At 42.6% G+C, this 17,320-nt stretch overlaps 1 protein-coding gene across 3 annotated transcripts in view; it reads right to left on the minus strand.

Annotated features, from left to right (window-relative positions):
* KDM2B (lysine demethylase 2B) overlaps window positions 1-17,320 on the minus strand; it is a 117,633-nt gene that overhangs the window by 75,337 nt on the left and 24,976 nt on the right. For 2 of the 3 annotated variants that reach the window (XM_018557470.1, XM_018557479.1), the window contains 2 exons: window positions 11,522-11,615; window positions 7,608-7,761 (listed from right to left, as the gene is read on the minus strand). In XM_018557470.1, coding sequence (XP_018412972.1) covers window positions 7,608-7,761; window positions 11,522-11,615 — 248 coding nt within the window. Of the gene's footprint in view, window positions 1-7,607; window positions 7,762-11,521; window positions 11,621-17,320 lie in introns of those variants that run through there. The other variant, XM_018557486.1, reaches the window with a different exon arrangement.

Raw genomic sequence — 17,320 nt, forward strand, 5'->3', positions numbered from 1 at the left:
GCAGATAGAACGTGTCACCAGAGCAAAGGTGGCCTGCGGCAGGATAAAGCTGGCTCCTTCCAGCAACTTGATCAATGGAGGGCTGCACATTGTGCTTCATTACAGAGGTTATTTCCTTAAAGCCGCTCTCCCTTCTCTACAGTGGGCTCTCATTCAGCACTGCAGCTAGAAATGATTTTCTTCTGCACGATATGTAATGCAGGGAGGCTGCCTTTCATCAGCTAACCAGCAGGAAGAAAACAGGCGGACTCTCGGACCAGTAAGAATGAAAGGATTCACTCTCCCAACCCCCTACCCGAGGGGAAAAACACACATTTGAGCCATTAAACACGGTCTGAGCTATGCAAGCTTCAAGGAAGCAATTCCAGGGCAGTTCATGGGGAAAGGAAGTTACAAAAAAAAAAAAAGACAGTGCGAAAGGATTCGATTTTTTTTTTTTTTAGACATGATCTACAAAAGAACAAGCTACACACAAACAGCCATTATGGCAAGTCTTAAACTACTTTATGGCAGCAGCGGGGCACAGTTTTTTCTGTAATTTGTAATCAGTAACAAGAAGGAATTATTATAAGATTAGACTGAACTCCAGCCAGATATTTTAAAAAAAAAACAACTTAACCTCGTTGTTTATTATAAAAAATTATTCAGTATTTTTACACAGCTAGAAGAAGAGTGTTGTAATGTTTAAGGCGGAATTAAGTGTATAATGAGTGACAAAAAAAAACCTAACGTTGTAATGAAAGCTTGCATATTTTATAACTACAATTAGACAATAAATGTTATCACTTACACTACATATATTTATACAATATGCATAAGTACCTGCATCTGTCTTAATAATCAGCCTATGTCAGCCCTTGCTCAGACAAAGGAAGGGGCATCCCTAGGATCCAATCAGCCTCTGCTGCAGGCACATGTGGCAACGGGGATTAGTCCCCGTTCACCCCTAGGTGTTTTGTCGCTCAAAACTTTGAGCAACTAAATGCGCAAGACAGGGAACCCTATTCATCTCTATGGCCTCTGTTTACATTTGAGTGTTATATTGCAAGCAGAAAAATGCCTTTATTAGAAAAAAGTCAATTAGCTTCTTTTTGGCAGATTAGAGTGCGTTTTGTCCTATAGACTTTCATGGAAAACATGTGACACAAGCGTTTTCGCACATTTGTAGAGGACAGCAAGGTGTGCATAGTTGATGACTTAGGGGCTATTCACAGCAGCCCATTATGGTAACGTGGTAAAGGCCCATTCACCCCACTTATGCTGCTGTAATGTACCTCCAAAACACATGTGCGCTGTAACCCCCTTACAGCGCAAAGTACCTATTTTGTTCACACGTTGAGGCGAGTTGCAGCACATGCATTTTGAATAGGTTGCTTAATGCAGTGCGTCAACGCAGTGTGTTAATGGGCACACAGCAATGTACCAAGCACACGTTTTTGCGTTGTATTGCCATTCATTTTTAATGGGAAACCAATGCACCACCAGCACACACTGCAACACAGTCCAACCACAATGCATGCCTTCGTTGCAGAGCAGAAAAATGCAGCATGCACTGAATTTCTGTGTGTTGAGGTGTTACAGCCCATTCATTTTGAATAGGCTGTGTAACGCAAAGTACCTCAACACACATAACTGAGTGCGCTGTGCTATGAACCATCCTTAAAGTGTGTTTCTATTTCCTAAGTAAAAGAAACAGGTCACCAGCACTCGTTTAGAATAAATATGTCATTTTTTAATGGACAATTGTGTCACTACAATCAACAGAGCCGACATTTCAGGGCCGCACAGGGTCCCTTCTTCACGGCAGTAAAATTGGGACAGAGTTACTTACCATTACTCTGTCACAATTTTACTGCTTTGAAGAAGGGACCCTGTGCGGCCCCGAAATGTCGGCTCTGTTGATTGTAGTGACACAATTGTCCATTAAAAAAGGACATATTTATTCTAAACGAGTGCTGGTGACCTGTTTCTTTTACTTCGTATTTTGCACGGTGCCATCCGTGATAGTCATTGCGAGCACCACCGTTCTTATTTGGCCAGGACTGCTGTAAGGTGTGCGGAGAGGACCCCCACCACCTGAAAACTTGTTTCTATTTCCTGGCTGTTTAGCCAGAAGGCTTTGGGCGGGGAGGTGACACCACTGTATTCCTTAAAGTTGAACTCCAGGCAAACAGATAAATACACACCTGTATGGTGTTATACCTGCCAAAGGATTTGTATTTCTGTCCATCCTTTCCTGACATGCACACAGCTCTGCCAAATAGCAAAGTCTTGTCTGGCAGGATAAAAGACGTGATTGTTCTCTGCTGCAGTTAGGATACATTTATGCATCGTGACCCTCCCACATCGTGTGATTGGCGCTGCCAGCTTCTTGGCGGGAACGGAACATGGAGCTGCGAACACGCCCTAGCCCATCCTTAGTCTGAAGCTGACCGATTTTTCTCCATTCAGAGCGTCTTGTAACAGGTTACACAGCAGGGAAAGCCTTGACTTATTTTTTACAGATATAACCTGTTATGTACGGAGAGCTGCCTGGTAATTACAGGCGGTGCTGCATCCAGCTTTTGACAGCTAAGTTAGGTTACACAGTAGCAGGCTTCCCCACTGCTTGTGTAACCTAACATAGTGAGGCAAGAGCTGCAACAGCCTCTAATCTGTGTTAGAGACTTGAGCTCTGTGGATGGTTTGGACCAATGGCAAAACGCCATTGGTCCAAGCTGTCCAATCATAAAAAGAAAAAAAAAACACTGGGGACATCGATCTTAATGCCTCACCACTGACGAGCAAGGGAGGGACAGGGAGGTTCCTCCCTGTCTCCTCCCTCCTCCACACAAAGCTTGCTTACCAAGTTGGGGGGCGGGGTGTCAGCAGACAGGGTGCAGGGCTGGGGCACCGCCTCACCCAGCATGGAACGTACTGCACGTCACTGGTTTACACCATAACTGCATCAGAACTGTGTGCCTCTGCGTAGCTGCAGTGCAATGCATTTTGCTGCATTTTTACCACTTTCCTTGAGCTTATGATGGTCTTTCAGGTGTAGTCCAGTGCGTTCGCATGCATTTTTTGATGCGCTTAGATGCATTGCGTTGCAAACAGGTGCAGCTAAAATGTGGCAAGCAGGATGTTTTCTGACTGCATCAGAACTGACTGCACTGGTGTAAACAGAGCACCAGAAATACCATTGAAAAGCATTGTGAAGCGATTTTGATGCAGCTGCCAAATTGCATCACAACTACATCTGGTGTGAACTAGCCTTTGATCTGTTGACTTGATAAGAAATGTTATTCCAGGCTTGTATCACTTGGGCGGATACTTTAGTTCCGCAATATTTTGGGCTTGATGCTTACCTGCAAAAATGGCTATACCAACAATATCCCAGGCATGTTCAATAAAAAAAACAATATTAAGCCAGTAAACTGTCTCCTTTTTGTTGGATATTATCTTGCTGAAATATGCCATTTTCAATTGTTGTCATAAGATGTGAGGCAATGAGGTTCATCACTTCAGCAACATACTGCCTAGTTGTACATAGCACTCTTTACTACAACCAACTGTGACTAGGTTTAATAGATGATAGCCTTCAAACCAGCACTTCTGAAGTAGCAAATGTGTAATTTGTTTTCCGAGTTATTGGTCAGATTGTTCCAAACAGTAGTTTCAAGTAGAACTCACCACTGAACACAAATTTCTGACCAGGTGAACCTACTCTATATTGCCAAAAGTATTGGGACGCCCCTCCAAATCATTGGATTCAGGCGTCTGAAATTTCCTTGCTACTAAATATTCCACAGTCATCTGTTAGTGGTATTATAACAAAGTGGAAGAACCTGGGAACAACAGCAACTCAGCCACAAAGTGGTAGGCCACGTAAAATAACAGAGCGGGGTCAGCGCATGCTGAAGCACACTGTTTGCAGAAATCGCCAACGGTCTGCAGAGTCAATAGCTACAGACCTCCAAACTTCGTGTGGCCTTCAGATTGACACAACAACAGTGCGTAGAAAGCTTCACGGAATGGGTTTCCTTAGCCGAGCAGTTGCATCCAAGCCTTACATCACCAAGTGCAATGCAAAGCGTCGGATGCAGTGGTGTAAAGCACGCCAACGCTGGACTCTAGAGAAGTAGATATATGTTCTCTGTAGTGACGAATCACGCTTCTCTGTCTGGCAATCTGATGGACATGTCTGGGTTTGGCGTTTGCCAGGAGAACGGTACTTGCCTGACTGCATTGTGCCAAGTGTAAAGTTTGATGGAGGGGGCATTATGGTGTGGGGGTGTTTTTCAGGGGTTGGGCTTGGCCCCTTAGTTCCAGTGAAGGGAACTCTTAAGGCATCAGCATGCCAAGACATTTTGGACAATTTCATGCTCCCAACTTTGTGGGAACAGTTTGGGGATGGCCCCTTCCTGTTCCAACATGACTGCCCACCAGTGCACAAAGCAAGGTCCATAAAGACATGGATAAGTGAGTTTGGGGTGGAGGAACTTGACTGGTCTGCACAGAGTCCTGACCTCAACCTCATAGAACACCTTTGGGATGAATTAGAGTGGAGACTGCGAGCCCGGCCTTCTCATCCAACATCAGTACCTGACCTCACAAATGTGCTTCTGGAAGAATGGTCAAACATTCCCATAGACACACTCCTAAACCTTGTGGACGCCTTCCCAGAAGAGTTGAAGCTGTTATAGCTGCAAAGGGTGGGCCAACTCAATACTGAACCCTACGGACTAAGACTGGAATGCCATTAAAGTTCATGTGCATGTAAAGGCAGGCGTCCCAATACTTTTGGCAATATAGTGTATCTCTGCCCTTGTTGGTATACTTTAAGAGGAAAATCATGTTTTTAAAAATTGTTACATTAAACATGGCCATCAAAACCTTTATATTCACATTCAGTTTGTTTGCCTATTGGTTGACTGAGAAACAGTCAATCCATTCCTCTTAAGGCTCCATTCACACATGAGCGGTTTTCCACATGTATTCGGCCCTACGAATACACGCGGAACCACTCTAAACATAGAAACATGCATTGTTCAGACTATTACGGGGTCAGCGCAGTACAAAACCATCCTAAAATAGGCCAAGCACGATTTCAGAGGCGGATTCCGCACATTCGCGGCTATAGTAAAAGCCAAAAACGAGCGGAATCCCTGCAGATGTAAAGATCTGAGCATTTTTGTGCCATGCAGTCTTCCGCAAGGTAAGCCACCGGGAAACACAAACGCTATATGTGAATGGAGACTAACTTTTTGTGCCTAATAGTGACAGCATACATATGTCCCTCCCACGTATCACAGTTATGGGCAAATAGCAACATGTTAGAGGTGGGAAGGAACAGAAAGCTGTGGCACTACCTGGAGTTTTGCCTTTGAAAACAACTCAAGGATTCTAAAAGGTGTGTGCAGATGAGATGGCTACTGGGAATTGTCCAGTCCTGTGCATACACAAATGGAATTGTTAAATCCGCATTAAAGAAAATGAAAAAAGTTGCAACTTTCGCCTTTTGTTAACTGACTGTTTACTACGGGAAACACTTCACCATGTGTTAAAACACAAATCCATGCTATGACTAAATGTAATGACATACCAGTCTTACCATTTACAAGTAGTATAGGACATTACCCATAATTATTCATGTATGATGATAAAACAAACACGAGAAGATCTTTTGTAACCATCCACATAGTACTCCAGATTTAATATCATATGCAATAACACAAGTCTGGTTTTCTTTATGGGGATACATATGCAGAATTGTTTATTCTGTAGACTTTTTAGGATTCATAGCACATATGAGCACATACTTTCCACTGCAAGAAAAATGCCATTTGTTTTAATAAATTTTATAGAAAAAAATGGTAGCCAGATGGAAAAAAAAACAATCAAAGTAAATCTACAGGATTTTTTTCTGCTCCACTATCACACAGAATAATACAAGAATATATTAAAAAAAAGAGTGGTACCCTATTTGAGCGGTATGTGGTTATCACTCAGTCCAGGCTTCAAATGACTAATTTGCCTTAAACCCATACAAGATTAAACCTGCATGTAGATCGGAGACAACAGTTACCCTATAATATCCGTTTTAAGAAACCTTGTCTGATTGCTCATGTTCCCAGGGTAGGCCAGTACTGCAAGCGTCTGTGGTTGTATCATTAACTCACTAACTATCTCTGAATGCATTAAAAGAGAACTATGGGGTAAGTGTTTTTCTCCATTGTTCTCTTAAGGGTCACGGGAGGAAATATACTAGCGCCCTCCCATGACCCAAAGCTCAGTATATATCGCAAGCTACAGCTCGCGGTATACTGAGACCGCCGCAGCCGGGACGGATCCCGACAGTACTGTCTGGATCCACCCAGCTGCGTGATTGACAGCTGGCTCTGCCTATCTATAGGCAGAGCCTCCTGTGCCCCCCCGCCCACTCCCCTCTCCGTTCCTCCAGTCAGCGCTGGAGGATCGGAGAGGGAAGGGGGGGGGATTCCTGCAGGGAGCCCTGACTGACGGTCACGGCTCTCTGCAGGGAGATGATCGAGAAGTGAGCAAGGGACGGTATGTGTTCGCTCACTTCCCGATCTATTGAGTTTCATTGTCACACGTCGGCTCGAACTATGAGGATGAGTGATTTTCCCTCACCTCATAGTTCTCCTTTAACACAACTGATCGACCATGCATGTGACTGTGATACCGGAAAGTGTTAGTATTTAGTCGAAGTGTTCAGATTGGACTACAAAATGGACCATTGGTTGTTGATTGAACTTGTGGATAGTGGATTGCTTGTTTATGGTGATTACTTGCAAAATATTTTCGATTACAGGTAGCTTGAAAAGTCGATGAAATTGACTGCAGTTTCTTCCCAAGATTGGCCAGCCAGCTCAGATGAGACTGTTGACTGATCCAGTTGAAAACAACTGGCCTCTCTTGTCTGGGTACCCCAAAGCCTGTACTATGCTTACAGGTTTAGTGAGCAAGCAAAGGGGAAAGGAGATCAGTGCAGTAACCCATAGTGACCCTACTATTCAGACCTAGTGGCTTCACTTCACATGTATCTAAAGCTGCCCATACACCTTACAACCATCGCACGACTTTCGCTGTGCGATGGTTGTAAGGTGATTAAAATTCCATACGATCTGCCCATCTTGGACAGGCAAATCGTACTTGCGATCATCGTAAGCCCTCCCCGCTGAGGGGAGGGCTTTAGATGATTGCAGTGCTGAGCGGGCAGTGTGAGCTTGAGCACACCGGCCCGTGCGGCATTCGTCTTCCGAGCACACCGGCCCGTGCGGCATTCGTCTTCCGAGCACGCCACCAACCCGACCAAAAATCGTACGATTTTCCAGAGTGCTTGGAAGACGAAAGTCGTCCGACCGTACAGTACAAGTGGTCGCACACTGCCCATAAACCTGCTGATTATCGTACGATTGCGGGATCACCCGCGATTATCGTACGATGATCGGCAGGTGTATGGGCATCTTTATTGTTATGGGCCATTAAACTTTGCACAACCTCATAGCCATCTGTACTGTTTTACTGTATTTTAGTGTACTGTACTGAATGTGCTCATAACAATTCTGTTATTCTCTGCAATTATCCCTAAACATTGCTGTTACCTGATGGGATAAAGAAGGTGTGTCCTTGCTTCAGTTCAATCCTCTGACAACCCTGTGATCTGTCTCCTAAGAATATGTCAGTTTGTTTCCCTGATAAAAGCCATTCCTCATAAAGCTGCAAGTTATACACAGTGGGAGGAATCAACCAAAATACCTGCAGGAGAAATAAAAAATGTTATGTGAATACATCTGTGAAAATGGAAAATAGGATTACCCCTCACAGTCAAATCAGTGTTTCCCAAAGTGTAACAAGCCCATGAAACAGGTGCGTTTCTTAAGCTCACGGTGATCGCTACTCAGCCAATTTGATAAGTGGAACAGTGGTAGTGGCTAGAACAGGGGTGAGCAACTCCGGACCTGCAGCTGTGCTTTAACTACAAATCCCAACATGCCTCTGCTTCTGGGAGTCATGCCTGTAACTGTCAGTCTTGCATGGGACTTGTAGTTCCACAACAGCTGGAGGGCAGAAGTTGCCCATGCCTTGGCTAGAGGGAACTAGTTAATATAATCTTGGGACTGGAAGTGCATGTGGCCTCATTTTGGAATTAAATTAACATGATAAACAGCAATAAATTGCATGTAGTTTGTGAGTACTGAACTAGAGACCATTGATGCTGCATTGCAGCAGTGTTGGTAGATAGTACAGTGCATGTGAAAACACAGACACCACAAAGGTCCTGGTGGTACAAAACTGAGATCTGGAAATTGCCTGGCAGTCATCCTGTTCCTCAATACCAAGTCACTAACCAATACCAAATAAGCAAATTAGGAGTTTTAACTACACTTGCTGCATACTCGCTCTGAGTCAGAGGGCTTGACTTACTAAAGGCAAATAGGCTCATCACTTTGCAGGGGAATTATCACTTAGTTTAGTGAATGAGGTGAAGCTTAACTGATCTCCATCATCCAATCATGTGCAAGCAAAGATACTGGTTCTTTTTTTTTTTTCTTTGCACACTATTGGGTATTTTTTTGCAGAATGAATCTTCATTATTTATACTAAGCTGGGGGAAAATTATATTGCAAAGCGAATAGCCCATTTGTCTTTTGTATATCAACCCTTGTGACTCAGAAATTGTTAAACCTAATGGATCAGCATGAAAGCCAGTCAACTAGGATTTTCAGTAGCTGGACTGCAATGGCTTATGGTCTGCTTTAGTGTTAGATTTACTTTAGAGCCCATTAACACCAGGGCGGTTGCGGATCAGTGCGCTTACCGCGCTGATCTCAAAAAGGAAGGTTTTGGGAGTTTTTAATTGCGTTTCAGAGCTGAAAAGCAATTAAAAACGCCCAAAACCACGCTGACCAGCGCGGTTCCATTGAAAGCTGTATGGAAACTGCACTGATCAGCGCGGCAAAAATAGTGCAGGGAGCAGTTTGGATCGCGTGGACCCACGCAGTCGCATGAACGGTCCCCAACGGTCATGTCGGCCGAACCGCCCCCGGTTTGAACGGGGTCTTAAAGTGATACTAAACTCAGGAGGTAAACCTTGGGCTTGGAGCAGTGGCTACTTTATAACACACACAGGGACCACAGGGAACAAAAGCAGCCACCCTGCAGAAGGAAGGACAGTGTCAGCACCCATTCAGAGATGATTTGAGGATCTACAGTTGAGTGCTACACAAATAAGATACATTTTTGTTAATAGTTGAGGTACTAGAATGTATTTTTAAGATTTATCTCCTGAGCGTAGTGTCACTTTAAGATAATATATTGAGTACAGTATGTTGGGTGACAAATACCTATGTTTTTCAGTTTACTGCTATTTGTTCAATATCTGAAAGTTTGATTATCTGAGTTAGTTTATCTAAAAGAAATTTGCTGCAATTAGAATATTATGAACGTACTGACTTCAAAGTGACCTTTTATTCAACTTGTAACTGAACAGATTATGGGAGGCTAGTGAAATGAAGAAATCCCACCCAAGTAAAAAGAGCCTTTAGTGGTGATATACTGGGTAGTCTTGCATATTCTGCTGACTATTTTAAGAGGCCTAGATTTCAATGCTAGTTAAAGAAGGACTCCAGGAAGTGGCTACCCCAGCACTGCTAGGGTTAAGTGTTCGTTTGTGTCTAGGTGCTAAAATAACAACATTACACTCACCCGAAGTTCCGAGCCAGCCAGCTATCACAGCACTACCTCCAGCCTGTCCACTCCCCTGCGGCAGCATTGGAATATGCCTCAGCGTCCTAACGTCTATACACTGTGCATAGACGTGATGATTTACTGGAGCTTAGACTGCTGCAGACACGAGGGGAGAGAGGCTCTAGGTACTGGTCTAAGAACAAGCCAGCTCAAAGCATCGGGTGAGTATAACTTTTTTTTAACCTAGACAAAAACAAGCACTTAAATCTTGCAGTGCGGGGGTAGCACCACTGCAAGGGTTAATACATCCCCCCGGAGTTCTTCTTTAACTCGGTTATAAACATGCATGGCTGATTCTACCTGATTGTCATAAAGCGTATGTCAAAAACAGAATGGCAAAACAGAAAAATATGCTTTATCCCATTTAGGATCCAGCACGTGCAGAAAAATACCTGTTGATGTGTCAGAAATGCTTACAGCTCTTAAAGGAGAACTATGAGGTGATTGGGAAGTGAGCGAACACATACCGTCGCTCGCTCACTTCTCGATCCTGTCCCTGCAGAGAGCCGTGACTGTCGCTCCCTGCTCCCTGCAGGGATTCCCCCGCTCCGATCCTCCTGCGCTGTCTGGCGGAACGGACAGGGGGCAGGGCGGGTACAGCTGGCTCTGCCCCTACATAGGCAGAGCCAGCTGTCAATCACGCAGCTGGGTGGATCCAGACAGTAATGTCGGAATCCGTCCCGGCTGCGGCGGTCTCAGTATACTGAGCTTTGGGTCATGGGAGGACGCTAGTTTGTGTCCTCCCGTGACCCTGGGGAGAACTATGGGGAAAAGCACTGACCCCATAGTTCTCCTTTAAGACATGCTGTAGGCCGGCAACAGATAGCATTTTTGTGGTGTCAGTCATACCCACTGTCTTTTGCCAAGTTACTCAACCACTCCCACTCTCAGATCTCTACAACATAAAGTTGAATGATTTTGTAGTCCACTATAACAATTAAGAGAATTAAGAGGGCTAAACTGACTTTTTTGAGAAGTCACAGTATATATGCACAGAACACAGTACATATGCAGAGGACACAGGACAGTTATGAATTTCTGACAAAAATAAATTCAGATTTTTTTTTTGCACTTATCAAACATATATAAGAAAATGCTTCTAAGTATATATTCACCAGACTAAAGGGTATCAAGTAGGAGAAGTTCATTGTGAGGGTTTACATACACTTTAACACTGTATGACCTGAAAATAACTTCAAGGGCCAATAATATGCTTTAAAGAGCTTCTCCTCTGCAAATTAAGAAATAAAAGTCAGATCTCAGAAGAAGCTTTTCCGCCCACAACCGGGCAGCAATCCAGTCCTCTCCGGAGTTGGTACCTAATTTTAACTTTGTATATATTAGTGCTGGCCATAGAAGTGAATGAACTACCCATTCTGAATGGGGAATTGTGGTGGCTTTCTATTCTAATCACAGAGGTGCTAATAACATCCAATGGAATGCTAATAGGTTCAGTTCTTGGTGTTATATGCTTTCAAATATGCAGAGTCATCGATCAAACAGCAATCAGAATAAGTGACATCTTGGATTTTAAATATATGGTGCAGAGTATAAAAAAGGGCCATTTAGGCTATAAATTTTGAACTTCCTTGAATGTAAGATATATTCTAAAAAATAAAATTATATTGAAACGTTATCACATTGACTACTAAACACACTCCAAGAGGCATGAATGGATTAAAAAAAAAATCACTTTAAATGGATACATAAACATTCTCTATCTCCATGTGTGCATCATTATAATGACCCATTAAAAAAATGCACTTGCCTTTCCACCTCGAAAAACATGGTACCATACGGATGTCCCTCCAAAGTCAATATGAAAATCAGTGAAACAGCCCTTGACGCTCATCAAACAATACCTGTGAAATATATCATCTGTTCATATCAATATATAACCCAGCAGATCTACATAGAGCACACTGTGAGTGTTCTTTGCAAAAAAATAAAAAAAAGGCATCAAAGGGTGGTATGTCAGAGAAAATTGGCAACAACTACAAAAAGAGTATTGTGCAACACTGTACACATTCATTTTCTATCAAGTAATTGTTCTATGTCTGATTTTGCATCAAATTCTAATAAAGGGGAAGGGGCTGTCACATAACATAGTTATGATAATAATATTAATCATAATACTAATAAGTTAAAATAAGTTATAATAATGTAAAGGATTTCAGCAAATAATACAGAAGGCCATGAGGACCATAAATAGTTACATGAATTAAAGTGGTTACAATCTTTGTATTACACACATTGAAAACAGGGGTGCTGTATTCAATATACTATACATTTGAAATACAACAGGGAATGTGGGGTCCTTATTTTTGCCATGGCGAAAACCTCGAGGGCATGAGTAAGCGTGATTTAAAGTGGACCGGAACTCAAGAAGTGATTTGCCATGTTATAGGGATCACCTACAAATGTTTATTGTGCCTAAGCACACCTTTTATCTAGAATTCCTGCTGAAACATACCGGTATAAGTGCACTTCCTGGTATTTGACCCCTGTGCCTACAGCCTAGTAGCTGTATATCTGCAGTGCAAGATCGAAAACCTCCTATTGTTAGAGGTCCATTTGCACCTGTCAGTCACAGTGCCATTCATTTTCAATGGCACCCCAGTGCACAAGGTCAATGCACCTCTGAGGCGAATGTGTGGACACTGCCACATATGGCAACGCACTACCATGCATTGTGGTACACTGCATCAGAAAAAAATGGTGATTATCTGATTTTTGGTCTGTTTTGGTGCCTAAAATCAATGGGATGCCAAAATGCAATGCATATGAACACAAAACACAACCACCAAAGCTAACCTGTTGAAATGAGCCCTTGATCTCAGAAGATTTGCAGTAAGATTTAGTGATGTCACTCTGACATGAGGAGGCAAAGCCCTGCCTCTACCATGATGGCCACCTTCACACGGACGCACAGTACAGAACAAAGCTTGGTAAGTCAGATCAGGAGGCAACACAAGTGACTAGCCATTTGCCCTCTGCCTAACTTTTGTTTGGGCACAGCTTCCAGAGTTCAAATTCTCTTTAACTCTCCTGTGTGTACCATAAACAAATATGTTTTGGTTATATTGACCCTTTAAATCTGGCCCAAAATCAAGAACACAGTTATTGGATCTGAAAAAAAAACCAAAATGATGTCTAGAAATTACTTTTAGATTACTTTTTGGTCAATTTTTATTTAAAGTAAAAATCCAGGTTTGCTAAAGTCATATAATATTTTGTATAACTATCAAATAACATTTAAGTTTCTATGCTCTACAACAAATATGTTGTAGCATGCCAAAATGGTGTTTTTGACATTTTCTCGCTCTTCCTCACTTTAGCTGCTTTAACCACTTGAAGACCGGGGTGTTAAACTCCATTTCCTGTCCATGCCATTTTTAAGTATTCAGCGCACGTGCACAGGCGGCCAGACTGCCAAATATTATTACCGGTCTTTTATAGGCTACTTTTGTTTACATTTTAGTTTAGCAGCATAGTTGCTTTAAAGGGGGAGTTTTTACTTGAAACAAGTCAGATCTCAATCCTTTCTTTATGATGATATGAAAATCATCATAAAGATCGGGAGGTGAGCGAACACATACCGCCATTCGCTCACCTGTCGATCCTGTCACGGCTCTCTGCCGTGACAGGGGAGGGGCTGGATTCCCCCCTCCCCGCTCCGATCCGCCAGCGCTGACTGGCGGAACGGACGGGGAAGGGGGCGGGTACAGCTGGCTATGCCTCTAGCTAGGCAGAGCCAGCTGTCACTCACGCAGCTGGGCGGATCTCGACATCAAAGTAGGGATCCGCTCCGGCTGCGGCGTCTCAGTATACTGCGAGCTGCAGCTCGCGGTATACTGAGCTTAGGGTAACGGGAGGATGCTAGTTTTTGTCCTCCCATTACCCTAAGGAGAACTATGGGGAAAAGCCCTGACCCCATAGTTCTCCTTTAACAACAACCTATTATTACTGATACCAACTTAAATAACACCATGCTTACTAATTCCGAAGTTATGTGTCTTTTGTAAGGATTTTTTTAAGCGTTCTTGGAACATGTTAATGTTGCTGACTCACTGCGTATGTTTTGTGACATTACGCTTAATTTCACATTAAAGGGAGCATATAGTAGTTTTGTACAAATGTCCTTTAATTATTAATTATGGCCAGGAGATTAAAAAAAAAAAGATATCAATTGTTTCAGGCCAGGCATATAAAAAATATTGCAGATTTGTGGTTGAGCACTCCAGAGTCCTGTTTATAGAGCTCAAGAGTTCAAGCTAAAATATACACACGCACACTCCCCCTGCCCCCCCCGGCTCCACAAGGTTTCAACAGGAGTCAGAGAGGCAAACAGCCGTAGATGTAAAGTCCATTCTCATTGAAGAAAACCCAAACTGCTCTAGGAATCAGTTTTCATTTATGTACACTGTTATTTGTTATTTGTCAAAGAAAGATTGTGCAGTATGTTTAAAGTTTGTAAAGGCAAAATTTATTTTGGGTTCGGATAGAGAGGGGAAGGATTAGAACCCCTGCTAAGTCTTAATTGTTGTATTTGTCCCCACCGGGAAGATATACACTATTTGTCCTGGTGACCACTGTGACTGGAGACAGAATCCAAAGTTTTAGAGTTGTCTCTAAAACAAACGAAAGGATGATTCTTTCAATAGGGACACCTTTTCTAATGACAATGGTATAAGAGGGGATTTCCCCTCACTTTTTAGAAATTTCCTCTCACTTCCGGATAGGTCTCTGGGACAGGAAGTGAAGGGAGACAGACAGCAAAAAATAAACTCACAAGGGTTTAACCCTTTACTATTGTATTCAAAACCAAAAGAAAAAGTTTGGGCTATACATATACTTTAAGAGCTTACAAATTAAAATATTGACTTCACACCATTATAGTTTCCGTTTCATTCTTAAAACAAACCTTGCATCAAAATGTTGCCACTGAATCACTAGGCCTCACTATGGAATATTAGGAAAGCAGAGGATCCTAAATACCACGGGAAGAAGCCCAGTGACATCACCCTCACCTATGTGAGCCCGCTGGAAGCTAGGTCTAAAGCATATATTTTTTACATTTTTTAAATGTTTTAGATTTTTAATGCTTTTCTTAACCATTTTACATGGAGGAGTGGGTGGCATCTAGATAAGCAGACCTTATATTTTGATGCAAGGTGTGCTTTCCCCTTGTATGCATCAGCTTCTCTTACAATGTGATTGTCTTCCTTTGTCTAATAGAAAAACTAAAAGCACATTTGTGAGAAAGGGTCAGTTGGTTGAAATAAAATCATTTATCACTGGGATGAGAAACTTAAAGCAGAACTAAAGCCCTGATTTGAATTACAAAAGATACATACCGTGTTTCCCCGAAAATAAGACACTGTCTTATATTTTTTTTGGCTCAAAAAAACACACTAGGTCTTATTTTCGGGGTAGGTCTTATTTTTTTTTTTAATGTACAACAATCCAAAGTTAATGCAAATCCAAATTAGATAATCCAAAATGGCCAAGTTAAGAATAGGGTGATCAGGGCAATCAGGGGAGCCGTACCTTTCCAATCGCTGGCCAGAATGAGCGAAACGCACTTTCACTATAGATTTCTCACAGGCGGGGTGCATTTGATATCACTCCGCCTGTGACAGGAGCCAGCGCTATAGAAGAAGCATCGCCTTATGCGGCACTGCTCCCTCCGCTGCCGCCTCGCTTCCTCTAGCGCTGGCTTCATTGGCACCGCTGATACTCTCCCGTGGCTCTTCAAGTTCCCCCTAATGCCACCACCGGCCCTGGGAATGGTCACAACTAGGTCTTATTTTCGGGGTAGGTCTTATATTTTAGCAATTCCCAAAAATAGTACTAGGTCTTATTTTCGGGGTAGGTTTTATTTTAGGGGAAACAGGGTACTGGGGTTGGCTTACTAAAGGGAAGTGTTTACTGTGTAATAGAATTTTATAGCTTAGTGAATGTGGTGAAAGTTCACTTCGCAAGCACTACCCAATCACGGGCCAGGAGAATGAAAAAAAATGTTAGTTTTTATTGCACATGATTGAATGATGGAAGTCAGCAGAGCTTCACCTCATTTATTCGGCTAAGGGAAATCTCTTTTGCAAAGTGAACAGCCTATTTTCCTTTAGTAAATCAACCACACTATGGGGGGAATTCATAAAAACTGGAGCAGAGAGAATCTGGAGCAGTTGCTAATGGCAACCAATCAGCTTCTTTCTTCAGTTAGTCCAGGTAAGCTTTGAAAATGAAAGAAGTTGACGGTTTGCCGCAGACAACTGGTCCAGATTCTGTCTGCTCTTTATGAATTCCACTATGTCTTTTTTGCAATAAATATTTCTTGCAAGATTTTTTTACATAGTACACTGCACATGCGCAGCTCAGTATACATTCTCAGCAAGTCACGGTGCCGGGATAAATTAACTCCAGTGTACATGTAAGGGAGCTACATCATCATAGCCCAGCCAATGAAGATGGCTGAAGACGCCAAACCTGGAAGCAGCCAGTGGGAAGATTCTGGCGCCGGCGAAGGAGCTTTCGCATGTTGCAACACTGGAGGGCAGGTAAGTGTGCATGGCTTTAGTATACTGTTAGAAGTTACAGGTTTAAATCTCTGCGGTGCAATTACACAAAGTGGGTTGATGTTATTTACTTTGCATGTTAACCTGGATTGTGTTAGAGCAGGCCATCAATTTCAATAGGCTCCCAAGCACACTAAAGGGTACCAAAAAGGTGTATGTACTGTTTTCTGAAAGGCAGCATATCACAATGCACAGGAGTTAAGGGATAGGAGGTGTGTCAAAATTAGGGATACTTTACAAGTCAAAGAAATACCAAGTCATGCTCTCTAAAGGAGTTAGAGGAACCTTATTCATTCTCAGTGCCAAAGCCCTGCACCGAAAACTACAATTGCTGGCCTACTGGCAGCCAGGTATCGATTGAGAGAGTGTGCCACCATCACTTGGCTTTGTATTGGCCATGGAAATTGTGTATAATTGGGAATTGTAGCATTTACTTTGAATAGAAGATGATGAATATAAATCATTAAAACAAGACTCCAAACAAACTAGAGATGAACTACATACATAGAACTGGTTTACTGTGTCAGAATATTTGTAATTCAGACTTACTGCTCACTAATTTAGGCACCCATGCAAGACTGTATAATGACCCGACGAGGCCACTATTCATAACCTGCAACTCTGCAGCTACCAGCTTATTGGATAACAAATGAACATTACCACCCTGGCAAGGTCCTACCTTTACAAATCTAGCTCCTGGTGCCTGAAAAGCAATAGGATGGCAGCATTGGGCAATGCACTAGAGTCTGAATGGCACTTTCACTCCCATCCTAGTTTGTTATGTGCAGGGGATAAAAAGTAAGATTTTAGATTATTACACCAGCATTATTTTAAGGATAACTGAACTGTGTTTATAAACAAAAAAAATCAGCCCTGTAATATACAGGCGAAAAGATGCCAAACTGGAAATAAAAATGTTGCTGTACAAAGGCAGTGCAGTGTTTACATCCTCCGATGCTCCTTACAGTGCAGTCCAAAAGGGAGAT

Source organism: Nanorana parkeri, unplaced genomic scaffold, assembly GCF_000935625.1.
Source record: "Nanorana parkeri isolate BGI_ZX_2015 unplaced genomic scaffold, ASM93562v1 scaffold13, whole genome shotgun sequence".
NCBI classification, from domain to species: Eukaryota; Metazoa; Chordata; class Amphibia; order Anura; family Dicroglossidae; genus Nanorana; species Nanorana parkeri.